Source organism: Lithobates pipiens, unplaced genomic scaffold (assembly GCF_037356315.1).
Source record: "Lithobates pipiens isolate NorthernLeopardFrog02 unplaced genomic scaffold, aLitPip1_a1.2 Scaffold_18, whole genome shotgun sequence".
NCBI classification, from domain to species: Eukaryota; Metazoa; Chordata; class Amphibia; order Anura; family Ranidae; genus Lithobates; species Lithobates pipiens.
Window position 1 is genome coordinate 326883406 of NW_027507758.1, and position 27162 is coordinate 326910567.

A 27162-nucleotide genomic window follows, 5' to 3' on the forward strand; every position below is an offset into this window, starting at 1 on the left:
TTGGAAATGCATTACATAAACTCCTCTTTAAAGCATGGTTCCACCAAAAAGTGGAACTTCTGCTTATCTGATTCCCCCCTGCCACATTTGGCATCTTTCGGGGGGGGAGGGAGCGGGTACCTGTTTTTTTACAGGTATCCCGTCCCCACTTCTGGGAGACCGGGCTGTGGCGAATTACGTCAGCAGCTCAGTCGCCCTCCTTCTCCCTCCACTTCCTCCCCTTCTGGTGGGCCAGTGAGAGTGCAGCGTGCTTTGCGCATGTGTAGTAGGGACCCGGGTAGTTATACTGCCGGGTTCCCTTACCCATAATAGCAGAAGCAGCACCTGACCAGCTGATGGAAACATCAGCTGTGGTGCCAACATTGCTGGACTCTAGGACAGGTAAGTGTCCTAACTTAAAATTTCAGCAGCTACAGTATGTGTAGCTGCTGACTTTTAATTTGTAAAGGTGCGGGTGGGACTCCGCTTTAAGTTGTTCTCAAGATATTTCATCTGCTCCTCCCTCTGTGAGGACAGGATGAGACTTTCCCTTTGTAACAGTGGTCAAGGAGGGTTTGCCAACAAATAGTGATTCTTCTCCTTGATACCACAAGTCCTTTCGCAGGCTTAGAAGAATGAGGGAGCCCATGCAGCTCAAGTTTGAGGAGGCATAAGAAGCAGAGTCTTCAGAGTCACTGAGGATTACAGTATCTGGAACTGCCTCCTCCAGCCTCAAACTACTCCCAAAGGTTCTGCGGACACTAAACCATCTCAATGTTTGGCTTATGTCTTCCTCTGCTTCAGCTCGTTCTCCTCGTTCTCCTCGTTCTCCTCATTCTCCTTGTTCTCCTTGTTGTTGTTCTTGTTGTTCTTGTTGTTCTTGTTGTTCTTGTTGTTCTTCTTGTTCTTGTTGTTCTTCTTGTTCTTGTTGTTCTTCTTGTTGTTGTTGTTCTTCTTGTTGTTGTTCTTCTTGTTGTTGTTGTTCTTCTTGTTGTTGTTGTTCTTCTTGTTGTTGTTGTTCTTCTTGTTGTTGTTGTTGTTGTTCTTGTTCTTGTTCTTGTTGTTGTTGTTGTTGTTGTTCTTGTTGTTGTTGTTGTTCTTGTTGTTGTTCTTGTTGTTGTTGTTGTTGTTGTTGTTGTTGTTGTTGTTGTTGTTGTTGTTCTTCTTGTTGTTGTTGTTCTTCTTGTTCTTGTTCTTCTTCTTCTTCTGTGTTCTGTGGCATCAGAAGAATTGTGTCTGCATAAAGCAGGCCTTGAGAGGAAAATAAGTCGTCTTCCTCCAGCTGCTCTGCTGCGAGTGCCCTGTCCATAATGCCACGCAGAGTCTGCCCCAGCAGGAACACAACAGGGATTGTGTCACTGATGCATGCATTGTTACGGCGCACCATCCTTGCCACCTCCTCAAATGGTGACAATACAGTGCATGTATCCTTTATCAGCAGCCATTGGCGTGTGGGGGGGGGGGAGCAGAGCCGACCTGAGCCTGTCGTTGTGCCATACTCACACAGGTACTCATTGACGGCCCTCTGCTGCATGTGTAGCCACCAATGTTGAGTTCCACCTGATAGGCATGTCACAAATGAAGCTGTTTATGGGCAGGTGGAATTCCTGCTGAATTTCAGCCAACCAAACGCTGGCTGTGTATGATCGCCTGTATTGGCCACAGACTCTTCTGGCCTGCTTTAGCAGATCTTCCAACCCTGGGTACCTGTTTAGGAAAAACTGCACCACCAAATTGAGAACATGTGCCAGGCATACACATGTCCACTTTACCTGTCTAAGGGCAGACAGGTGGTTAGTACCATTATCGCACACCACCATTCCTGCCTCCAACTGCCGTGGCGTGAACCACCTCTGGCCTTGCAGAGCTGAAAGAATCTCTGCTCCGGGGTGGCTCCTGTCCTCTGCATAGAGCGGCTGGTATACTGCATGGCATCTTTTAGCCCAACTCAATAACCACTTGAAAGCTTAGGGGGTACTGGTGGCTCATAGGACAATTCAGCAGAGGGGGTGGTGCTGACAAATCTTGCATCACCACCAGCTGTGTGGAGACGTGGTGGCAAAACCAGCTGCAGTGCTGAGCCCTGTCAAGAGTTGCCCAGGGTTCTGTGAACGTAAAATATCGTCTCTGACCATGCTTGCTGGACCACGTGTCAGCAGAAACGTGGACCTGTGCCTGACTGCCTTGCGCAACTATGTCACAACATTGCCTTATGTGCAAAGAAATAGGGACTGGGAACTTGCAATTGTGGTACCGCACATTCTGCAAATTCACAGAAGGGCCAGAATCCACCAGATGAAAAGGCAGGAGTTTTAAAGCCAGCAGCTTTGACGAGCTTGAATTTAGATGCTGGGCATGTGTGTGGCAGTGACTATTTTATTTTTGTTTTTTCACTGAAACAGCTGGGGAACAGAAATGTGCCTGCTATGGTCTACAGCTGGTGGTGTGCTGCTGCAAGGACCTGAAAAACCCTTTGCTATACTAACATCCTTGTCAGTGAAGGCTGCTGAGAGGTCATGAGATATAGTGGGGGGTAGAACTGAAATGCAAGGAGGAGTAGAATTGTGTCCCTTTTTTGCATGGCTTTCAGGTGCTCTTGCCAATGGGGTCGTGGGAGGGTAAGTTCTTTGTCAATCATGTGGTACCCAAATGGTCTGTGTTTTTGCCACTCTTGATTTGTTTGAGGTAAAGTTTGCAAATCTCAATAGTGCTATCGGCTGCACATGTGCTATAAAAGGCCCAGACAGCTGCGCTCACCCTCACTTTCCTCCTTTCCAGCACCCAAATTGCATCAGTCACATCGTCGTCATCCCCTCCATCCTCATCACTGGAGCCAGCTTGACAATATGCTGTGGCTGGGGAGACATGACTGCCAATTTGTTTACCAGTGTTCTCCCCTCTCTGTAGGCTCAGGTTCATATCTTCCTCAACAACAAATCCAACATCAGAATCAAGTCATGCCTGTGCAACATCAAGGAGAAAGTGGCTGACTCTGTGTTCAAATACCTCACCTGACTCCTCCATGCATGATACTGGGGCTAAGGAGTAGCTGTGGACAAGGTGGCAGAATTAGCCGCTCTGGCAGCTGCGGTGGACTGCGCAGTAGTCTCTGCTTGGGTGACAGAGGATGACGAGGATGGTTTAGTAAGCCAGTCCACCACCTTCTCTGCATGCTGTAGCTACATAGCATGGACAACATCTAAACAGAGGAAATGGTGCCTCTACTAGTTGGCCTCCCAGACATGACAAGGGGTGGGGGGCTTATAACCGAAAAGTAATAGAGAAGGGGAAATGTGTACTTGGATGCACTTTAATCAATGAAAAGTGGTGTTTGGTGCACTTTAACTTGATTACTCATTACACAGTACAATGTACTGCAGTAAAACTGCACTGACGCTCTTTAATATACTGCAGTAATACTGTACTGAAGCACGTCAATAAACTGCCGTAAAAGTACATTAACGCAATTCAATGTACTTCAGTAAAAACGCATCTCCAATATACTGCAGTAAACGTGTACGAAAGCACGTCAATACACTGCAGCAAACGTGCACTAATGCAGGTCAATATGCTGCAGCAAAGGTGCACTAACACAGATCAATATACTGCAGTAAAGCTGCCCTGAAAACACTAAACTGACACTAAAGTAAAAATGGTTGCATTACACTCACACAACACTATCACTATATTCATACTATAGCACACTAACATGGTAGTAGTAATGAACAGAGCCCTGTTCTATCTATCGCTACTCCAGTATCACACTGCAAATGGCTGCTCTGGGAAGGTTTACTTTATAGAGGGGGTGGGTCTTCTCCTATAATGGCTGTGACAGTGTTCTGTGCCCTGATTGGGCAAATCCTTCATTGCTTTAGCCAATCGGGGCTCAACAAACAGTCAGAAGCCCCAGCAAATTCGGGTGATCTTCAAAGGGGCGAATCGCCAATGTTCGGCCTGGATTCATGCTGGGGCTGAACCGTTCGCCCAACACTAGTCCTCAAAAGAATGGACATGTTTTCGTCAATCGCTACCTGTAGATGCATACTAAAATATTTAAACCTGGACGTTTCTCTAGTCAGCCAGGGATCACGGGTAGATTCATGCCAGATATAATAAATCCTTGAATTCTCTCCAGTTCACTGAGCACATGTCTTTCCAGTTTTTCATACTAGGCTTTTGCTTTCAGAGCAGACCTGTATTTGTCTGGGAGTTTCCTATTGAGTGTTGGGTCCAGGACCTTGACATATCATGGGTTTGTGCAATTCCCATGGCCATGCTTGGGGATTCACCATGTAGTGCAGCTGCTTGATATAGCTGTTAGACAGGTTTTTGGATCCTATCCTGGACAGTATTTTTCATTCTCACTTCTTGCTGTCTAGGCAAAGTCGGTGGTAAAAACAGACTCTGGAAATAAAGTGGGTTTATTACACCCTGATTTATGTTTGACCCCCGCGGAAACTTCTCCCTCGTCGCTTCACAGGACTGAAATTGAGAACATTCCGGAGATCCTCGTTGCTTCGGATTGGCCCAGGTGAATGTGCTTTACCGACCTGGCAGGACTCCTGCCAGATGCTCTGTTGGCTCTGTCAGTTGTCAGAATCTTCTGTCCCAAGGGATGATTTTGCCTTTTTTTAAGGGATAGGGTCATCTCTGAAGTTTTGTATTTTTTCTATGATGCTAACAGTTAGGATAGCCATTTCCCATAATATTTATTATCAGAAGCGTGGTAAATTAGTGTAGCGCTGGATATTATACGAACAATAAACGTGTAGATGCAATTTAAACTTGCAATATAAGTAAAATCCTACAGTGTATTACACTAAAAATAATATTATGAAAGAAAGCAAGGTGAAAAAAAGTATTTTTCCAAGGGAACTTGGAAAAAAAAATTAAATATAGGTTGACAATCTACAGTATCCTTATAGCCACAACAGCCCATAAGTAATGCAGAGGTATAAATACTCCTGTGAATAATTGACACACCACATATTCAATCTGGGTGTGATTATTTAAAGACTTGGAACCAGTTGTCTGAAGACACATCTACACCGACCCTTCAAAGATGAATAGATGGGTACTCTTACCGATTATGGTTGGACACACGTCATACAACAGTGGGTCATAAAGGCTTGGTCTGGTGCTGTATGTGGACCGTGGTTAAGTGGATCCAGGGGTCTTCGCCTCCTTCAAACCCCTTTCCATCCTGAGTTGTGGAGGAGAAAGAGAGCCAGTTCTGGATACGCTTACGATTTAAGCGCCAGCTCCTTTGGAGTCCCAAGACGTGGAGGTGAAGACCCCTTTCCTGGATCCACTTAACGGTCCACATACAGCACCAGACCAAGCCTTTATGACCCACTGTCGTATGACATGTGTGTCCAACCATATCAGTAAGAGTACCCATCTATTCTTTGAAGGGTCGGTGTAGATGTGTCTTCAGACAACTGGTTCCAAGTCTTTTAAGTATCACACCCAGATTGAATCTGTGGTGTGTCAATTATACACAGAAGTATTTATACCTCTGCATTACTTATGGACTGTTGTGGCTATAAGGATACTGTAGATTGTCAACCTATATATTTTTCTTTTTTTTCACCTTGCTTTCTTTCATAATATTTTTTTTTAGTGTAATACACTGTAAGATTTTACTTATATTGCGAGTTTAAATTGCATCTACACGTTTTATTGTTCGTGTAATATCCAGCGCTACACTAATTTACCACGCTTCTGTTTGGCTTTGCTTGCTTGAGTGTCAGCTGCTCACTTTTTCATCCACATTTCTTTATTCAAATTTTCTCACATTTATTGCCTTTTTTGTTAGCACAGTGTTTTCTCTTCATATTTATTATCAGACATGGAAAGCATACATTACTTGGTGTGAGCAAGTGTGCTTCCATCCTAGGAATTTCTCCATCAAACTAATCCTGTCTACTGTAGCTGGGTGTGGATCAGCATTTGGCCCTCTGTATTTTCAAGGTCCAATTTTCTGCCCAGTCTATTTTCTGTCTGTTTCTCTCTGTGTTTCAAAGACTACTGTGTGAATCCTTTTAGAGACATTCCTTCTCTTTCTACTCTCCTCCCACAAGATGGTGATTCATGTGTCTGATCTTGTGGTCTTATCCTGTATGGTACCCCTTCTGGTTTTGCATTGGGTCTGGGTGGTGTTGAGACCTGTGAATTCTTTCTTGCCTAAGATGGTTTGTTTTTTATCTCAACCAGGAGATTCTTTCATCCGTCTGCCTGGCTCCAATTCACCAAAGAAAAATTTCTTCCATTATCTGGATGTTCTTTGCCCATTGAGCATCTATCTCTCTCTCTCAGCAACTGCTACTTAAGGAAAACTGATTTTAGTATTTTGGATGGACCCTGTAAGGATACACTGCCTTCCTCATCCACCATTTGTAGGTGGTATCTGGCCGACCATCTTCCAAACTTCTGGTCATAAGGATCAGGTTGCACCTTTTCCTGTCAAGATGCACTCTCTAGATATAAGTATTTTCTCTTTTTAGCATCCTACAACTTTTACAAGTTTGCATAGCTATCATTTTCTAAGTTATAGCAAGTGAATATTGAGGCCTCATCTTATGCCAGCTTTTCAGATGGTTCTTCCATCTGCAGGCAATCCATGTGGTGTTTTTTTTTTTTTGCCTGCTAGCCTTTGTTGTTATGTTGCCCACCTCTCTGATGGTCTGCTTTTTGATGTTATTCAAAGAACTACTGTTCAATGGATGAGAAAATAATATAGGATGCTGTAAAATCATTTGCTTTATAATTTCTTTAAGTCCATTAAGCAAAACTTGTCCCTTTTTTCTATGTTTATATGTTTGGTCTCTGTACCAATTTGCTACTAAACTAATGCATGGTTGCTGTAGGTCCTCTGTTTGTTTGTCTTGTGCTAGCCAACATTTTATTTTTTGCTAGTGTTTGTTTCCCCTGTAGGAGGCAATATAACCGAAGAGTCCAAGAATCCCTTAAGTTCCCAAGTATGGACAAAGCTATTTTGGCTATGCTCCTATGTATCACAGGTGTGCAGTTCGTACTGCACTCCTTTAATCTGTTTTCAACCAAATGGGTTGAAGCCCACTGTCAGTTGACATCGCAGAGCTGGCCCAAGTTTTAAAAAGATCCCAACTTTATGGTCGGTATCCACCCAGAAGCCTGGACCGGCACCTGGCTCGGCCTCCTAGTGATCCACTGAGAGCATTCCTCCTGCCACAGCTTGTCTGGAAAAAGTAATCTGAGGTGAGACAAGCTGCTATATTGATGGATCTGTCTCCTTTCCAGTTATTGTCTACGGGGGGGGGGGGGGGGGGGGGGCAGGTTGGACTTGAGGATTTGTTTATGCCTTCAAAATCATGCATGCCTCTACACTTCTGAACCTTTTCATATACAGTATCTCACAAAAGTGAGTACACCCCTCAACTTTTTGTAAATGTTTTATTATATCTTTTCATGTGACAACATTGAAGAAAGTACGCTTTGCTACAATGTAAAGTAGTGAGTGTAGAGTTTGTATAACAGTGTAAATTGCTGTCCCCTCAAAATAACTCAACACACAACCATTGATGTCTAAACCGCTGGCAACAAAAGTGAGTACACCCCTAAGTGAAAATCTCCAAATTGAGCCCAAAGTGTCAATATTTTGTGTGGCCACCATTTTTTTTCCAGCACTGCCTTAACCCTCTTGGGCATGGAGTTCACCAGAGCTTCACAGGTTGCCACTCAAGTCCTCTTCCACTCCTCCTCCATAAGGACATTACAGATCTGGTGAATGTTAGAGACCTTGCGCTCCTCCACCTTCAGTTTGAGGATTCCCCACAGATGCTCAATAGGGTTTAGGTCTGGAGACATGCTTGGCCAGCCCATCACCTTTAACCTCAGCTTCTTTAGAAAGGCAGTGGTCATCTTGGAGGTGTTTTTGGGGTCGTTATCATGTTGGAATACTGCCCTGCGGCCCAGTCTTCCGAAGGGAGGAGCTCATGCTCTGCTTCAGTATGTCACAGTACATGTTAGCAATCATGGTTCTCTCAATGAACTGTAGCTCCCAAGTGCCTCAGCACTTGTACAGCCCCAGACCATGACACTCCCACCACCATGCTTGACTGTAGGAAAGACAAACTTGTCTTTGTACTCCTCACCTGTTTGCCACCACACACGTTTGACACCATCTGAACCAAATACGTTTATCTTGGTCGCCTCAGACCACAGGACATGGTTTTCGGTAATCCATGTCCTTAGTCTGCTTGTCTTCAGCAAACTGTTTTGCAGGCTTTCTTGTGCATCATCTTTAGAAGAGGCTTCCTTCTGGGATGACAGCAATGTAGACCTATTTGATGCAGTGCGTGGTATGAGCACTGACAGGATGACCCCCCCCCTCACCCCCAACCCCTTCAACCTATGCAGCAATGCTGGCAACACTCATATGTCTATTTCCCAAAGACAACCTCTGGATATGATGCTGAGCATGTGCACTCAACTTGTTTGGTCCACCATGGCGAGGCCTGTTCTGAGTGGAACCTGCCCTGTTAAACCACTGTGTTGCAGCTCAGTTTCAGGGTCTTGTCAATCTTATAGCCTAGGCCATCTTTATGTAGAGCAACAAATATTTTTTTAAGATCCTCAGATAGTTCTTTGCCATGAGGTGCCATGTTGAACTTCCAGTGATCATTATGAGAGAGTGAGAGCAATAACACCAAATTTAACACACCTGCTCCCCATTCACACCTGAGACCTTGTAACACTAACGAGTCACATGACACTGGGGCGGGAAAATGGCTAATTGGGCCCAATTTTGACATTTTCACTTTTGTTGCCAGTGGTTTAGACATTAATGGCAAATTTACACTGTTATACAAGCTGTACACTCACTACTTTACATTGTAGAAAAGTGTCATTTCGTCACATTTAAAAATTTTAATTTTCAAAGTTAGTACTAGATTATTATTTTTTTTTCTCTAACTTTTTGAAAAATGTATCCTTCTTGCCATACCCAATTTAATGTTTCTTTTCTTTTCCATTTAACCCCACATTAACCATTTCCCATCCTCCATGTTCCTTTGTTAATTCCCTTTACAATGTTGTAGAGCAGAAACCTTGTAGTGCATCTCTTAACAGGACTCTGGACAAATGTTTGAAACTCAAACAGCATTACAAATCTAAGAGACAATCTTGCGTAGCATCACAGGATGATTCATCTTCATCTGATAGCCGAGAAAGCCCTGATGGTAAACGATTTTATGCAATAGTAAATCTTGTATAGAGAAAATAACAGGTTTCAGTAATGAAAATTGTCTCTTTCCGTACAGCCACCAACCAGATTAGGACTTTCGGAATCCAACTTCATTTTCTAGAGCAGGTTTTATTTTGATGAGTCTTCATCAATGCACACATTTCTTAGCACAGACATTTGTCTTCACCCTCTGAGTCCCATAATTTGTGATCCTGGGTGTTAATGTCAGACTACTGGTTTGATTGTCCAAACAAAGTAGTAAGAAAAATTAAAATTTTTAAGACCTGTGATGGTCCCAGACAGTTCAAATACTGGCTAAAGCTAAATTGCTGGTATTTAACTTAATAGCCCATGCATAGATGCCCTTATGGGCCTCTGTAATTGTTTTGGGTCAATTTTATTTTAATTTTAAGTTTATACATATTTAAGCTGATATTAAAGATCTGATTTTAATGTATATGCCATCTTTGTCTTACATATAAATGTTTAATAAATTACAAGGAATTCAAAAAGTTCTAAAGGTTATCAATGGAAACCGCAAAACAGTAGCGCCCTTTTTTGTGGCACCTGTTGTCTCTTTTGAATGCTCAGACAGAATCTCCTAGGAAAAGGAGATTCAAAAAAAGTATTCGGCACACTACAAATGCATATAATCCAAGTCTTCATTTCATCTAAAATAAATACATACCAATGTCAAAAGACTGCATTCCTACAGATAACACATTTCAAATTGAAGGGTCAAAATCCAAATACAATAGCTGAAGGACAGGTTTAAATTTACAAAACTTTTCCTTGCTGACAGCCTGGTTGTTTATATCCCCCTTCAAGGATTAAACAAGCACGGGTTCCTACCTAATTAACTCGTATCTTAGTAACACAGTTGGTAAAACTCAACATAACACCTAAAAGTACGATTTTATATATAGAAAATTGAAACTGCTGTTCGACATTTTAAAATGAACTTTGGTATAGCAAAAATAATGTTGTTGCAGTTTAGTAAATGCATTTTTATATCTCAATGATAATTTTAACCCAGCAGGCATTTTGGTATTAAAGCGGTTTTGTATAGAGCGGCCCAGAACTTCCTCTTCTGGTGCCCCCCCAGGTTTTGGACTCCCACACGAGTGCCCCCATAGGAAGCAGCTTGCTATGGGGGTACTCTGATAAGGGTACCCCTATAGCAAGCTGCTTGCTATGGGGGCACTCGTGTGGGCTTGATTCCCGAGGGGGGGTGGGTTTATGTGTATCTATTCAGATACAGTGCTGCTCGGCCAACTCTCTGCTGGCAAAGGCTCCCCGCTGCTCTCCGCCAAGCCTGTGCAAACAGGGCGAAAGAGAAGAGCTGATGCAGACGTTCATACTGCTGGATCGAGATCGGGCTCAGGTAAGTATTTAGAGGGACGGGGGGGGGGGGGGGGCTACTACTTTATTTTTACCTTAATGCAGAGGATGCATTAGGGTGAAGACTCCTTTCAAGTACATACTTCTGTCCATAATTTCAAAACTGAAGAGAATACAAAACACTGGTAAATTACGCTCCAGTGATATACTCACTTATTTTATTTTTTTGTCTGTTGCAACCTACATACTATATTGGGCTTTACAAGTCCCAGGATTGGGGATCCACATACAGAAACCCTATGCTATACTTAAAGCTGAGTTCCAGGTATCTTTGTTGCATACTTACTTTGGCCCAAGCTGTGCCAATGCAAGTATACAAATATTTATATCTGATAGACCACGAGGGAAGCTGACAATTAGCCATCGCAACTACAGTAATAGTCTCAATCTTCTGGGTTCTGCTTGTGTTGTGTGCGAGCGGCTTCCCCTCTGCACACTGGCCACAGGGAGTCACTTAGCACTGCTGCCTTTCCTAGAATTTCTTGTAATTTTTTCAATGAATACAAAGGGTTCTCTTTACTAGGGTAGGGAGGAGGGGCAGTAAAGTCAGGCTCTCCACCTCTTCTAACCAGAGAACACCTTGTACAGTGACTGTGCCTCCCTGGGCAAGCCACCTGCAAGCTAGCGGCCGAATAGCGCCGCAAAATTGTTGGTAAAGCGCCGCTAATAATAGCGGTGCTTTACTGCCGACGCACCCACTGCCCCAATGTAAAAGGGCCCTAAGTGTAGTAGTGTTGACTACTACAAGGGTTGTCAGGTTCCCCAGTGGCTCTTTAGGTATGAGATATGCATGCTTACATTGGTCTAAGCTTGACCAATGTAAGTATGAAATAAAAATTATACTTGGAGCTTAGCTTAAACAAGATTGACAATCTCATAATATTCAGTACTGAATTTAGTTGAAAAGTTAGGCAAAGATCTGTTACTCATAATCTTTATCAATCTTAAGACGATTGATAAAGATTATTGTTTTGACACTTTTTTTATATGTTTTCAATTTGGGGAAATTTATTTTTAATCGAATAGGATCACCCATAGGGATAGTCCTTTTTGTGTGCCTGGGCTTACATGCATGAGCCTGTTAAAAGCAGTTGCTTTATCTCCCTCTAAAGTTGTACCTAATTTTGTACTTCTCACTTCCAATGATGAACTGCAAATTAAGGTCCTCATTGACAAGTTTGTAAAACATCATCAGTAACTCATTGTCCCCATTCACTCATCGAGTCATCTATGTACCTTCCATACCACATGCCCTGCTGTCTGAAAGGGTTCACAGCTCCAAAGATGTAGAGCTCCCACCACCCCATAAAGAGGTTGGCAAGGGACTGTGAATCTATGCCCCATATAAACTACACTGTTTTGGAGATGCGGAACATCACCTCCCCAAACTAAAAATAATTACCTCAACAAAAAAACATAAAAACATTAGAGACATGAAGAGCTGCATCCGAAGACTACAGAATATTTATATTATTATATTTCATAATTTGACCACTGGGCACTTAAACCCCCTTCCTAACCAGACCAATTTTCAGCTTTCGGTGCTCACACACTTTGAATGACAATTACTCAGTCATGCAACACTGTACCCATATGAAATTTTTGTCCTTTTTTTTTTTTTTTAAACACAAATAGAGCTTTCTTTTGTGGTATGTGATCACCGCTGGGTTTTATTTATTTTTTTGCGTTATAAATCAAAAAAGACTTAAAATTTGGTTAAAAAAAATGAATTCTTTGTTTCTGTTAAAATTTATTGCAGAGTATTGGCAGAGAGCAGCGCTGTGGGCACTTCAAATCCAGCCCACAGCGCTGCTACAAACGATCTCTCCCCTCTCTCTGTACAGAGAGGGGAGGGAGGAACATGACACCGGTTTGTTTGCAAGTGATCGCTCCGTCAGCGGTCATACCACTGCCCATTTACCGTGATCCGTGATGCGTCGGGTCTTCTGGACCTGGCAGTCATGGATTTTTTCGGGAGCGCCCTCCCAGAATAAGCCGACCTCGCTGTAGCCGTCTTTCAGCTATGGCCCGGTTGGCAAGTGGTTAAATAATGGGAACAAATAAAGAAAATGAATAAAAAACCATGATATGTTTTATGCACCTAATCTAGGTGTCAAACTGGTGCACATATTGTTCTGTTAGGATTCATGTACATGGGACGTTTTTACAACCTCACCTGAACAATTTAACTTGACAGATCGTAACTTGTGTTTACCTGCTGCGTCTGCGTTTTAGAAGGGTTTTAAAAAAGAAAAAATATTTTTCATTTTTGGCCTTTAAAAAAAAAAAAACACCTGTAAACGAAATGCAACTAAACGCGAGTTACAATGTTTAGCCGCGTTTATAAGCGTTTGGCGCTTGAAATGACTCTAAACTCAGCATCTGAACCCATTTTTTTTTTGCATTCCAAAAAAGCCCTAAACTCGACTGCCTAGAAACGACAATAAACTACCCTGTGTACATGTACTGATAAGATAACAGAGGAGAGTTCAGGAGCAGTTGAAAAAAAATGCCCAACTGCTCTGAAACATCCGTTTAGCAGCAACAGTGTACATGAGGCCTTACTAAACAAGAAACCATGAAGATGTTAATAGCTTTTTATTTAAAGAAAGTTTAACACTGTCTTAGTGCACCACTAATACTTTGATGCTATACAGGTACACAGCAGGATTTGTTGCTTTACTTGCCTGTTTCAGCTAGCGAGTCTCACTATGCCTAATGCCCCATACACACGATGAGATTATCGGACGAATGATCGTCCGTTTTTTATTGCATGCTAATCTCAGATCGAATCTGATGAGTTTACTAAAGTCCCGAAAATTCCCGCACGACAGAAAAAAAATTCGGAAGTGATGTCATGTGTTGTAATGCATTTGTATTGCATTTTCGAACGATAGCTGTACTGATTAAACGAAAATCGTACGATCTGGCATCGTACGAAAAAATTTTCCGTGCATGTCCGATAGAATAATATCGGATGTACTGTCCTAATTGGCTCTCGAAAGCTCTGTACTAACGATCCGATTATCCTATGATCGCTTCGAAAGCGGTATTTTCCGTACGATTTTCGGATCGTGTGTACGGGCATTAGTGAGCCCTGCTAACCAGTTTTCTGGGCTGATCAGTTATCAGATAGTTCTTATTGAATGTACCTCCTTACAGGTGTGTTTACTAAGCAGGGATTGTATGCGAGATTCTCTTCTGACTCCAGTTTGTGAACTTTTAATAAATGTTTTTAATCCTATTATTCAACATAATAGGCATTAAGCAATTATAATCTAATAATTTAAGAGCAATTATGCTTTACTTAACATGTGTATAAAAATTAATATTAATGGACTGCAGCCAACACTATATGCATTCCCACATATGCATCAAACGCCTAACTATAAATAAATGTGATCCAAATGTGAATACCACAATGCTGAATGATCCAAAATAAACCGAAAATAACTACTATTGTCTTAGATTCTGAACAATCGCTCTTCCGTCTATTAAATTAGTATTTATACTCTGATAATATTGTCCCACATTACTAGCAAAGTTCATTCAATAAACCACAATCACTGTGTAAATATCCTTGTTTTCAAACAATTATACTTCTTGTAATCGATCAATTTTGATTTGTACAACTTCCTCTGTGTCAGTTATTCCCAAAACCGCATATTATTTTCTCAATGTGACATAACAATGTGCCAAATCTATTTAGAATTCTTATTAAAGTTATGCCGAAAATGTAAATTAAAAAAATATATATAATTGTATTCAACTTAATATCATGAATTTAAATAAAATATGAATTTATCGGCACCTTTAACGCGTGAAAAGCTCAAGGAAAATGCATCCCTTTAAATTCTATGTATGCCTTCACACTGCTTCCTTGTACTACCATTGTGGTGTTAAAAAATGTTGCTTGCTGCATTTTTGGTCAGTAAGACCCTTTTTTACAATGGGGCATTTTTCAGGCGCTTTAGTGTTAAAAATGGCGCCTGTAAAGCGCCAGAAAGAAGCCTCAACTGCAATCCCAATGTGAAAGCCTGAGTGCTTTCACACTGAGACCCCTTTCACACTATGGTGTTTTTCAGGCGCTTTAACATTAACAAAAGAGCCTGAAAGAAGCCTCAACTGCAATCCCAATGTGAAAGCCCGAGTGCCTTCACACTGAGGTGCTACACTGGCAGGGTGTCAAAAAAAAGTCCTGCAAGCAGCTCTTTGCAGCGCTCTTGGAGCAGTGAATACACGGCTCCTAAAGCGCCCCTTCCCATTGAAAGTGCCCCACTAGCGCTCCAAAAACGCTGGTAAAGCGCCACTAGTTTAAGGGGTGCTTTACAAATGTTTTTCGGGCGCTGGCAGTGTGAAAGGGCTCTTAAAGCACTTGAATTTTCACATTGGGAATGCAGATGAGGCTTCCTTCAAGCGCTTTACTGGCGCTTTTTTAACGCTAAAGCACTTGAAAAACCCCGAAACACCCCAGTGTAAAATGGGTCTTAGAAAAACCACACCAAAAAACGCACCTCCTCGTTGAAATTGAAAATGTAGCAAGTGTGCATCAATAACGTACTTATGTTGCCTATTTGATGTAGTTTGTTGCATTACTTATGCAAAAAAACACCATAAGCACAGTAAAATCGCGTGCGTTTTCATCGCCACTATCATCACATTTTTCTCTCTCGGCAAAATGCTTTGGCCGCCAAAATTTCGGTGCATCTCGAATTTGGATTCTTCAAATGACCAATGACTGTGCAATCTCTGAGAATGCTTTAAATCCACCAAATGCAGTGCTCATCCCACCAACCAACATGCGGAAATACTTTCTGACACAAGTATTGAAGGTCAAATAGAACTTTTTCCCTTTTTAAACCGGGATGGTATAGCCATATGTATTCTCCACAGCAGGAATCCACTTGGATCTCAATCCATCTCCATCCTTCTTATTCATGCCATATTCATTCTGCCAAAGCTCAAAAAAACCCGACCCCCCCCCCCCCCCATAGTGTAAAAACATTTTTAAATCAAATTAAAAACCTGCATTCAAAAGTGCATTTGTGATGCACTACACTACAGTATAAAATCTCCTTTCCACTAAGACCACTGATCGCCGGGCACTCACAAGATGGTAGCATGCAAACTTTCAGGTGTGCGGCTTGATGTCATCAGCCCCACCCTACATGTGACTCCATCAGGCAACAATAATAGGCATTAAGCCAGAGCTGATAATCAGAAACCATTTCTTAGCTGAAGAATATACAGTGTTCTGAAATCTGAAATCTGTTATAGGTTATAGCACATTATGCTTGCCTATTGCACTATTTATTGAAAATGCAAAATCTGGTGCAGCTGTGCATAGAAACCAATCTGCTTCTAACTTCAGCTTGTTTAATTAAGCTTTAACAAAAAAAAAAAAAAAAATGGAAGCTGATTGGGTTCTAAGCACAGCTACACCAGATTTTGCACTCTCCAGTTTTAATAAATCAATCCCAATGTGTATTTTTCTAACAACAAAATTAAATCCTGCATCATTACTATCACGGAGAAGTAATGATTTTTAGCCTGGGTTCACACTGTAGCGAACACAGACGTTGCATGTGAGGATTTGAAGAAAAAAGGTGCAGGGACTTTTTTTTTCCCACAATACAATGTGGGACCAGGCGCTGGAATTGCGCTGGTTCCTGCATTGCTACATTGTGAACCCAGACTTAACCTACTTGGAAATGTTTATCTGATTTTTTACCTTGTGTCAGTGGTAAGACTCCAGTCAAATTGTGCAGTTTTATGGTTCTTCTTCGATAAACATTTTGTTTAGCATGTGTAAAGCTTTTCTTCTCTAATGATCCTCTAACTATAAAAAAAAACATTTTGGTGTTTTGTTTACATTAATTGACTTGAATGCATAAGTTATTTGAGGTAGAATTCCTAACGGTGATTAAAATAGCATTATCTTCGCCTTCATTATCATGTAAATAAATGCAACCAGAAACTATAAATTTAAAGGTTATTAAAAACAAGCGAAATGCATTTACATGAAATATTTTTAGTGTTTCAACTACAGTGCCTTGAAAAAGTATTTATAACCCTTGTCATTTTCCACATTTTCTCAAGTTACAGCCAAAGACGTAAATGGATTTTATTGGGATTTGATGTGACTGACCAACACAAAGTGGCACATAATTGTGAAGTGGAAGGAAAATTATAAATGGTTTTCAACATTTTTTACAAAAAATATCTGAAAAGTGTGGTGTGCATTTGTATTCAGCCCCCCTGAGTCAATACTTTTTAGAACTGCCTTTCACTGCAGTTACAGCTGCAAGTTTTTTGGGGATGTCTCTACCAGCTTTGCACATCTAGAGTGACATTTTTTTTCCCCCATTCTTCCTTGCAAAATAGCTCAAGCTCTGTCAGATTGGATAGAGAACGTCTATGAACAGCGATTTTCAAGTCTTGCCACATATTCTGAATTGGATTTAGGTCTGGACTTTGACTGGGCCATTCTAACACATGAATATGCTTTGATCTAAACCATTCCATTGTAGCTCTGGTTGTATGTTTTCATTGTCCTGCTGGAAGAGGAACCTTCACCCCAGTCTCAAGTTTTTTGCAGACTTTAACAGGTTTTCTTCTAAGATTGTCCTGTATTTGGCTCCATCCATCTTCCCATCAACTCTGACCAGCCTCCCTGCCCCTGATGAAGAAAAGTATCCCCACAACATGATGCTGCCACCACCATGTTTCATGGTGGGGATGGTGTGATCAGGGTGATGTGCAGTGTTCGTTTTCCACCACACATGTTTTACTTTTAGGCCAAAAAGTTCAATTTTGGTCTCATCTGACCAGAGCACCTTCTTCCACATTTTTGCTGTGTCCCCCACATCGCTTCTTACAAACTGCAAACGGGACTTTTTATGGCTTTCTTTCAACAATGGCTTTCTTGTTGCCACTCTTCCATAAAGACCAGATTTGTGGAGGGCACAACTATAAAAGTTGTTCTGTGGACAGATTCTCCACCCGGAGCTGTGGATCTCTCCAGCTTCTCCAGCGTTACCATGGGCCTCTTGGCTGCTCCTCTGATTAATGCTCTCCTTGCCTGGAACGTCAGTTTTGGTGGACGGCCTTGTCTTAGTAGGTTTGCAGTTGTGCCATACTTTTTCCATTTTTGGATGATGGATTGAACAGTACTCTGTGAGATATTCAAAGCTTGAGATATATTTTAATAACCTAACCCTGCTTTAAATTTCTCCACAACTTTATCCCTGACATGTCTGAGGTGTTCCTTTGACCTTTTATGATGCTGTTTGTTCACTAAGGTTCTCTAACATACCTCTGAAGGTTTCACAGAACTGTATTTATACTGTGATTAAATTATACATGGGGGGGGGGGGGGCTCTATTTACTAATTAGGTGACTTCTGAAGGCATTTGGTCCCACTAGATTTTAGTTAGGGGTATCTGAGTAAAGGGGGCACGCCACTCATTTTATTTGTAAAAAATCTTGAAACCCATTTATCATTTTCCTTCCACTTCACAATTACGTGCCACTTTGTGTTGGTCTATCACATAAAATGCTGCTAAAACACATTTACATTTCTAGTTGTAACATGACAGCATGTGGAAAGTTTCAAGGGGTATGAATACTTTTTCAAGGCACTGTAATGAAGCAAATATGACTATATATATGAATAAAATATACTGAATACTGTAGGTATGCAACCAACTATACTGTTACAATCCACCTGCCATCCTTTCACTGTCCTCCATGCTCTGGCAGCCTGAGTAATTAAGAGAAAGCCACGATGATTGCTGAGAGCATTTCCTTCTTGTGCATTAATGAAATCTGCTGACATGTTTCAGGGACTCATTTCTTCCTTAAAGTGCTTTGTAAGCATGGATCTCATGACCACCCTTCTTCTTTTTTTTTTTTTTCATGGATAGGAGCTTTCCTAACTTTTTGAAGTTGGCTCCTAGAGTTTGGAACGATTTTTCCAGGCCTTGCATGTACTTATAAATGATTATTTGCATACCATAATATAGTATGAGATATGATGTTAAAGCCTTGTGCTTGGTTTAAAGATATAAACAATGATGTAAAACTTGAAAAGTGCTTTGTCAAGCTGCTAGTGCCTAAATGAATTCTCAAAGCTCAGTACAATCCACTATACTTGACATTTAAATGTATAGAAATTGATAGACCGTTACTAATTGAATAACAAAACAATTGAATGAAATAACAAAAAAGTGAAATATTAAATTATTAGTCGGTAAAGAGAGTAAACTGCGCTATTCAAAAGCCCTGCCTATAAGCAGCAACTCTAATCGTAATACTCCGATAATATAGGCTATGTGTAATGGTGAGCTGCGCTAAAATACAAAAAAAGTGTTCTAAAATAAAACCTATATGAGTAAAGCTTAGAGATAGAAAACCAAATAGCCTGGCTAAATGGAAAATAAATTATATCCCCATCTGAATCAATTCATGCGGTTAAAAACATAAGTGATCGATGACAAGGAATTATATAAAATAAAGTGTGAACATTAAATAATATATAGTTAAATACATAAATGATATAAATAAATCATCATTTACATAACTAATACATATGTGAAAGAAACATGAATAATAAACACTGGTGTCAAATCACGTGAAAAAACCCCACCAAATAGGACCTATCAAGAATCCTCAAATAAAGAAAAATTTATAACACGGAATATATATATATCTCCTATAAATTCAGACATGTAAAACCATAATAAAAACGAAATTTAATTTCATTTAATATAGAAACAAACAAAAAAAGAAAGAAGGAATTAATCCACTAAAGTCCCAAAAAATTATGACAAACAGCAATAGTGATGATTCGTCCAGAGTGAGAATGGAAGACTGACACTCACGTCACTTCGTGCAAACAGAGATCCAATAGAAGCACCTCCACCAATGAGAAAAAGGGGCCGCTTACCAGAGCTTGAGATCTCAGTGTTAAGTGAGATCAAAAAGGGCATATATATAGATGATCTGGATGAACCGTCACAGGAACCACACCGGACTCTCCTCAATGTTAATTCCAATCAATAAAAACGATAGTGCCACAATTCATATAGAAAACCAAAAAGACACTTGCATAGCATAAAAAAACCCTTATTTATTATATCGTAAAATAAAACCAGTACACTCGCATATACGGAGAAATTCTGAGCGTTTTTCAAAAGATGAGCTGGCCGGCTCTCGACTACTGCCCGCACTTCCGGGTCTGGCATAGAATGCGGTGACGTCAGCACGCCGTACCTCCCTATGCGTTTCGTCACTAGACGGACGCTGAGATCTCAAGCTCTGGTAAGCAGCCCCTTTTTCTCATTGGTGGAGGTGCTTCTATTGGATCTCTGGATGAATCATCACTATTGTTTGTCATCATTTTTTGGGACTTTAGTGGATTAATTCCTTCTTTCTTTTTTTGTTTGTTTCTATATTAAATGAAATTCAATTTCGTTTTTATTATGGTTTTACATGTCTGAATTTATAGGAGATATATATATTCCGTGTTATAAATTTTTCTTTGAGGATTCCTATTTGGTGGGGTTTTTTCACGTGATTTGACACCGGTGTTTATTCGCGTTTCTTTCACATATGTATTAGTTATGTAAATGATGATTTTATTTATATCATTTATGTATTTAACTATATATTATTTAATGTTCACACTTTATTTAATATAATTCCTTGTCATCGATCACTTATGTTTTTAACCGCATGAATTGATTCAGATGGGGATATAATTTATTTTCCATTTAGCCAGGCTATTTGGTTTTCTATCTCTAAGCTTTACACATATAGGTATTATTTTAGAACACTTTTTTTTTGTCTTTTAGCACAGCTCACCATTACACATAGATTAAATTATTAGTGGAAGGAAAGCAGTCACTGAAATATATTGCACTTGATGCATACTTCCTCTTTATGCATTGGTAGCTAACATCACTGCAGGAAGAAGAAATGCAGGAATCTATTCTTTTCTATTGGGTTTGGAGATTCCCCTGGTCAGAGAGTGGGGTCCAGCAAGGTGTGGGCTGCTTATAATGCAGGGGGGATTGTAGAGATTTCAGTACAATACCTCATGCACACTGGAGGTTTTTAACGTGGCTGTTAGAATCATCTGGCAGTGTGTTAGGCGTCTAGAGGCAGAAAAAAAACCCAAAGTTGGTGGGTCCAGCAGCAACAGTGTATTTTTTTTAATTTATTTTTTTAAAGGCTTGATGCATCTAAATGTGTCTAAATGAGCATTAATGCTAGGAAAGTGATTTAATTTCAATGGCCAGAATAAATTATTATGGCCAATGAAATGAATTAACGGGCAAGGTCATAACACTCCTAAATGTGTTACATGCGTTTACAAGCGCCAAGTGCCAAAATGATGCTGCCAGGAGGAAAGGAGTCTAGGAGAGTTAGCAAAACCTCACGTGCATAAGGCCTAAAACTTGTTAACTGTGTTGAAACATAACTATCAAGTTGTGTTTATATCATGGCACATTTATGTCAGGGGTGTCCAGACTTTTTTCACAGAGGGCCAGATTTGATGAAGTGAATGTGTGCGGGCTGACCATTTTGCCTGATATTCTTTGAACCATTAAAATTCAGTCTAAGTGTGTTCGTCCGAGCGATAATACACGACCCAACAAGAATTCTTTGTGGCTGTGTGGCGAAGAGATGAACTTGGATGTGTTATTTGGATATACCATATTTATTGGCGTATAACACGCACCTTCACTTTAAGAGGGAAGTTTCAGGAAAAAAAAAATGTGCATTTTAAATAAAGAAATGTGAAGCAAACAAGGGTCAGTGCCCATGAATTCAGCCTAATTAGTGCCCATCTGCAGCCTCACAAGTGCCATGAATGCAGCCCCACCACTGCCATAAAAGCAGTCTGATCCATGCCCATTTGCGGCCTCGGAGGGGACAAGAATGGGGCGGGACAAGCGCCAACAGATTACATAACAGGAGAACCTGTTTCCACGGCGGCCTCTTTAATACAAAGTCCCGCCTCCTATGATGGACAGAACAGTCTTCCAATGGCAGCCCAGGAGACTGGACTTCCTATTACAGAGGCCGCTGTGTAAACAAAGTCTCCTGTATGTACGGCACTTGTCCCGCTCCCTCCCTGTCCCCTCCAAGGCAGCCAGCATATATATCTTTTGTGGCCCCTGGTGCTCAAGGATTCGTTGGGGGCCACACAAAAATATATACATGTCAAAATTACCAGGAGGGCCGTTCAAAACCAGAACACAGGCCAGACTTTGGACATGCCTGCTTTATGTGAATTCAGTTGTATCAATGTCATGTTTAGCTCTCTAGCATGATGATTTTATCTTTTGGATTCCATTAGATGCATCTCACTTTTTTCCCTTGGCTACATATTGTGTTATTCCTTACCCACACTAAATAATTTGAAGAATTCCTTTGTTAACCTAGTTTTACATTATTTTTGCTGCTTGTTATTTTTGTTTGCTTTATACTAAATGGCCTTCTTTTTTTTTTTCTCTTTTGTATGTTGCTTCTTCTGTAATGCGGTAAATGCAGTTCCTCAGTATTATGTTTGCATACCATAAGTGCTCTTTTGAATGCGAGCCTTCACCCCTTTATCTTACAAATTGCTGTCCTTGTTTATCTTACTACATAAACAATATAATGAGTAGAATCTTGTACATGATGTAAATAACTGTGCTGGAAACAGAAATGACAATAACACAATAAATTACTCTCTCGTTAGACATGGTTATGACAAGCCGCAGCTTCCTAAAATCTCAAAGCACTTCTCAGCCTATTGAAGAAGTAGAAGAAGAGAATCATATTGAAGAAATGCAGCAGTCTACACAAGATCAGTTGATTACATCCATAGAGAAGGACAGCTTGGATATTGATGGTAAGTGCTTTATAATATTGTAGCAACTTGCGTCATCCTATTGAATGCAGTGGTAAGCAAGTTCTGAATGCAGAAAGGAACAGACCAAGTCCTCTCTGCATTTCATTGTTTTCACACAGTTACCTTTTAATGTAATAAACTGTTCAATGTTTTCATACATTAATGTACCACTGTTCCAAGTGGTGGTCTCGTAGCTGTTGTCATGCCAACCAATGGCATATATGCAAACTTTAACAGCCTAGGGCATGCTTTCTTGTGAGCCTTCTTATCGGCCTACAGGACATTTTGCAAACATTTTTTGCATCTTTTCTCCACTAATGGGCACTAATGAGGTGGCACTGATGCTGCACTAATATGCGGCACTGATGGGCACTTATAGGGGGCACTTATAGGTGGCACTGATAGCTCTGATAGGCAGCACTGATGGGCACTGGCAACCCTGGTGGTTATGGGTGGGCATACCGGGTGATCCTGGGTGGACATCCCTGGTGGGCACAGTGGGCATCCTCTGGGGGCTGCACTGATAATCAGTCCACCCCCCATCAGGAGAGCAGCCAATCGGCTCTCCTCTACTCGCATCTGTCAGTGCGAGTGGAAGTCGATAAACGGCTCTTCCTGTTGTGATTGGACACAGCTGATCACATGGTAAAGAGCCTAGATCAGACTGACACACCACACCAACGATCGCCGCGCACGCGGCTTATCCTGCTGGACGTCCAGTCAGGATAACTTAACCACTTTGCGCACATCATTCTGCTATATGACTGGCGGGAAGAGGTTAAGCAGAATTAAATTGTCACTAAACCCAGAACCTACGATCACTATATGTGGTCTCCGACAGTACACAGAACATGGAAATCAATAAATACCTTTTCTCATCGGCAGTATATAGCAGCCTTGTGACTTTTATCATTTCCTAGCAAAGCTTGCAGGAGAAGTTTTTTCATTCTCCCCTGACCCTCTGTCTGGACAGTGCTGATTGGCCCTGTACTGATCACATGTGCTCTCCCAAGAAAAACTCTCTAGCAATACACACTGAACATGTGCAGCTTGTCCCTTAGCCCTTGTATTATCGGGAAATAATTAGGGGACAATGGAAGAAGAGGAGGATCGGAGAGATCACACAGCCTTTATACGCAATTCAGAGAATTAACCCCTTTGGTTCCACAGTGAGTATAACAAGCCTGCTTTACTGCATATACAGACTGATTTTACTATTGTGGGTTTAGTAACACTTTAAAGTGGTTGTAAAGGTTTGTGTTTTTTTCACCTTAATGCATCCTATGCATTAAGCTGAAATAATACCTGTCAGTGTTTGACCCCCGTCTATGGACGCTGAATGCTGGACTCTGGAGCACGCCCACAGGGTGACCCCCCCCCCCCCCCCCCCCGGGAAAGCGCTTCTCCTAGGGGGTTATCTGATGCTGGAGGAGCTGAGCTGTGCAAAACGAGCCGCTCAGTGGAGGTAAGTATGATATGTTTGTCATTTAAAACAAAAAAAAAAGAGCCTTTAGTGTCACTTTAAATGATCACTAAAGGCAATTTTTTTTTTTTTTAAATAACAAACATATTATACTTACCTCCACTGTGCAGCTCGTTTTGCACAGAGTGGCCCCGAACCCGCTCCTCTGGGATCCCTCAGCGGCTGTCTCGGCTCCCTCCCGCAAGGACTCCACAACTTCATGTGAGCTCCCTCGCACGGTGTGGAGTGCTTGCGGACGTGCTCCCGTGATACAACTGGCGGCCGTAGCCACTCACTGTATCACTCGGCCCCGCCCCCACGGGTGCCGCGTCATTTGATGTGATTGACAGCAGCGTGAGCCAACCGCTGTGCTGCTTTCAATCCATCCACTCTAGCCAATCAATGGCCAGGGCGAGCGCGGGTCTTTCGAGGGGTCAGTTAAGTAAAACGGGGGGGGTGGGGGGCCGGCATTGTCGGATGTTTTTTCACCTTAATGCATAGAATGCATTAAGGTGAAAAAAACTTTTACCTTTACAACCCCTTTAAGTCTGTTCGATAAACCGTGCCTGAATACTCCCATACAACCACTATATAGAACTCTTAGATTTTGTGGCAATCAGGATCAGTTTTTGCTTAAGTGAACATAGGCAAATTGGAGCAACAGCTGAAGATCACTTCCTGAGACACGTAAAGGATCCATGACCCAGAAACTGAAAAAGGCAGCTCTGCTAAAACCTTTGCAGGTATACACTCACTAACCACTATAGCTAGTCCCTTAACTGAAAAAAGTGCTGCAGCATGTTATTATAAATAAAAAATTTGATACAAAGTGCTAAGTCCATAAACCATATTCATATAGTTGTGCGAGTAGGTACACTTGAGGCTGCCCCAGGCTACTGTAGAAACACTTGGAGTAGTGGTCAAATGGAATACCAGAAAAAAAACAACGCTCTGGACCTCTAATATAATCCTACCAGTTGTGGGGAGTCACAGTTCCATGTAAGATCCATAATGGGAATAGTCAAAATGGAACTGGCATGTACAGTTGAACTCATAAGTTTACATACCCTGGCCGAATTTATGATTTCTTGGCAATTTTTCAGAGAATACGAATGACAACACAAAAACTTTTTTTTTTTCACTCATGGTTAGTTTGGCTGAAGCAATTTATTATCAATTAACTGTTTACTCTTTTTAAATCATAATGACAACAGAAACTACCCAAATGACCCTAATCAAAAGTTTACATACCCTGGTGATTTTGACCTGATAACATACACACAAGTTGACACAAAGGGGTTTGAATGACTGTTAAACGTAACCATCCTCACTTCGGTTTTGTTGTAATTAGTGTGTGTGTGTGTGTGTGTGTGTGTATTTATAATAGGTCAATGAGTTTCTGGGCTCCTGGCAGACCCTTGCAACTTTCATCCAGTGCTGCACTGACGTTTCTGGATTGAGTCATGGGGAAAGCAAAAGAATTGTCAAATGATCTGTGGGAAAAGGTAGTTGAACTGTATAAAACGGAAAAGGGATATAAAAAGATATATCCAAGGAATTGAGAATGCCAATCAGCAGTGTTCAAACTCTAATCAAGAAGTGGAAAATAAGGGGTTCTGTTGAAACCAAACCATGGTCAGGTAGACCAACTAAAATTTCAGCCACAACTGCCAGGAAAAGTGTTTGGGATGCAAAGAAAAACCCACAAATAACTTCAGGTGAAATACAGGACTCTCTGAAAACGTGGTGTGGCTGTTTTAAGATGCACAATAAGAAGGCACTTGATGAAAGATGGGCTGCATGGTCGAGTCGCCAGAAGAAAGCCTTTACTATGCAAATGCCACAACGTACCCCGCTTACAATATGCCAAACAGCACAGAGATAAGCCTCAAACCACCTGGCACAAAGTCATGAGTGATGTTATCAAAAATTACTGGAGGAACATTTGCATTCATCAGCCAGGAAGCTGCGCATGGGATGTATTTGGACATTCCAACATGATAATGATCCAAAACACAAGGCCAAGTTGACCTGTCATTGGCTACAACAGAACAGAGTGAAGGTTCAGGAGTGGCCATCTCAGTCTCCTGACCTCGATGTCATTGAGCCACTCTGGGGAGATCTCAAACATGCAGTTCATACAAGACAGCCCAAGAATTTACAGGAACTGGAGTCTTTTTTCCCAAGAGGAATGGACAGCTTTACCATTTGAAAGATAAAGAGCCTCATCCACAAAATATCACAAAAGACTTCAAGCTATCATTAACCACTTAAGCCCCGGACCATTTGGCTGGCCAAAGACCAGACCACTTTTTGCGATTCGGCACTGCGTCACTTTAACTGACAATTGTGCGGTCGTGCGACATGGCTTCCAAACAAAATTGCCGTCCTTTTTTTTCAAAAACAAAAAAAGTGCCAGTTTTGAAAAAAATGCATTATTTTTAACTTTTTGCTATAATATCCTTCAAAGATATATAAAAAAACTATTTTTTCCTCAGTTTTGGCCGATACGTATTCTTCTACATATTTTTGGTAAAAAAACAAAAAAAAAAACGCAATAAGAGTATATTGACTGGTTTGCGCAAAGTTTATAGCATCTACAAAATAGGGGATAGATTTATGGCATTTTTATAAAAAAAATGTTTTTACTAGTAATGGTGACTCTCAGCGTCTTTTCTTTTTTTTTTTTATTATGATTGTGACATTATGGCGGACACGTTGGACAATTTTGACACGTTTTTGGAACCATTGGCATTAATACAGCGATCAGTGCGATTAAAATTGTATTGATTACTGTAAAAATGTCACTGGCAGTGAAGGGGTTAACACTAGGGGGCAGGGGAGGTGTTAATATGTATCCTATTTTGTGTTCTAACTGAAGGGGGGGATGGGACCGTGCAGGGAAACTAACAGATCGCGGTCCGATCTGTCAGTTCCCTGCTCAGAACCGGAAACTGTGTGCTTACACACATAGCTGCCGGTTCTCCGTGTGCCCCGAGCGATCGCGGGAGCCCGGGTGCGGTCGAGACCGCAGGCACACGCATCGGCTCAGGGAGCGAGAGCACCTCCGGCGCCGCCCAAGTGCCCCCTAGTGCCCATTTATGCTACCGACGTAGCATAGCGGCGATTCGCGCAGCTGGTCAGCATGCAGTTAAAGTTAAAGAGAGCAAAACACGGTATTAGGAACTGGGG

The 27162-nt window shown here is 41.3% G+C and overlaps 1 protein-coding gene across 2 annotated transcripts in view; it reads left to right on the plus strand.

Moving 5' to 3' along the window:
• CEP162 (centrosomal protein 162) overlaps nt 1-27162 on the plus strand; it is a 185906-nt gene that overhangs the window by 54481 nt on the left and 104263 nt on the right. For both annotated transcript variants that reach the window (XM_077487309.1, XM_077487310.1), the window contains one exon: nt 22356-22508. In XM_077487309.1, the coding sequence (XP_077343435.1) occupies nt 22356-22508 (153 nt within the window). The remainder of the gene's footprint in view (nt 1-22355; nt 22509-27162) is intronic.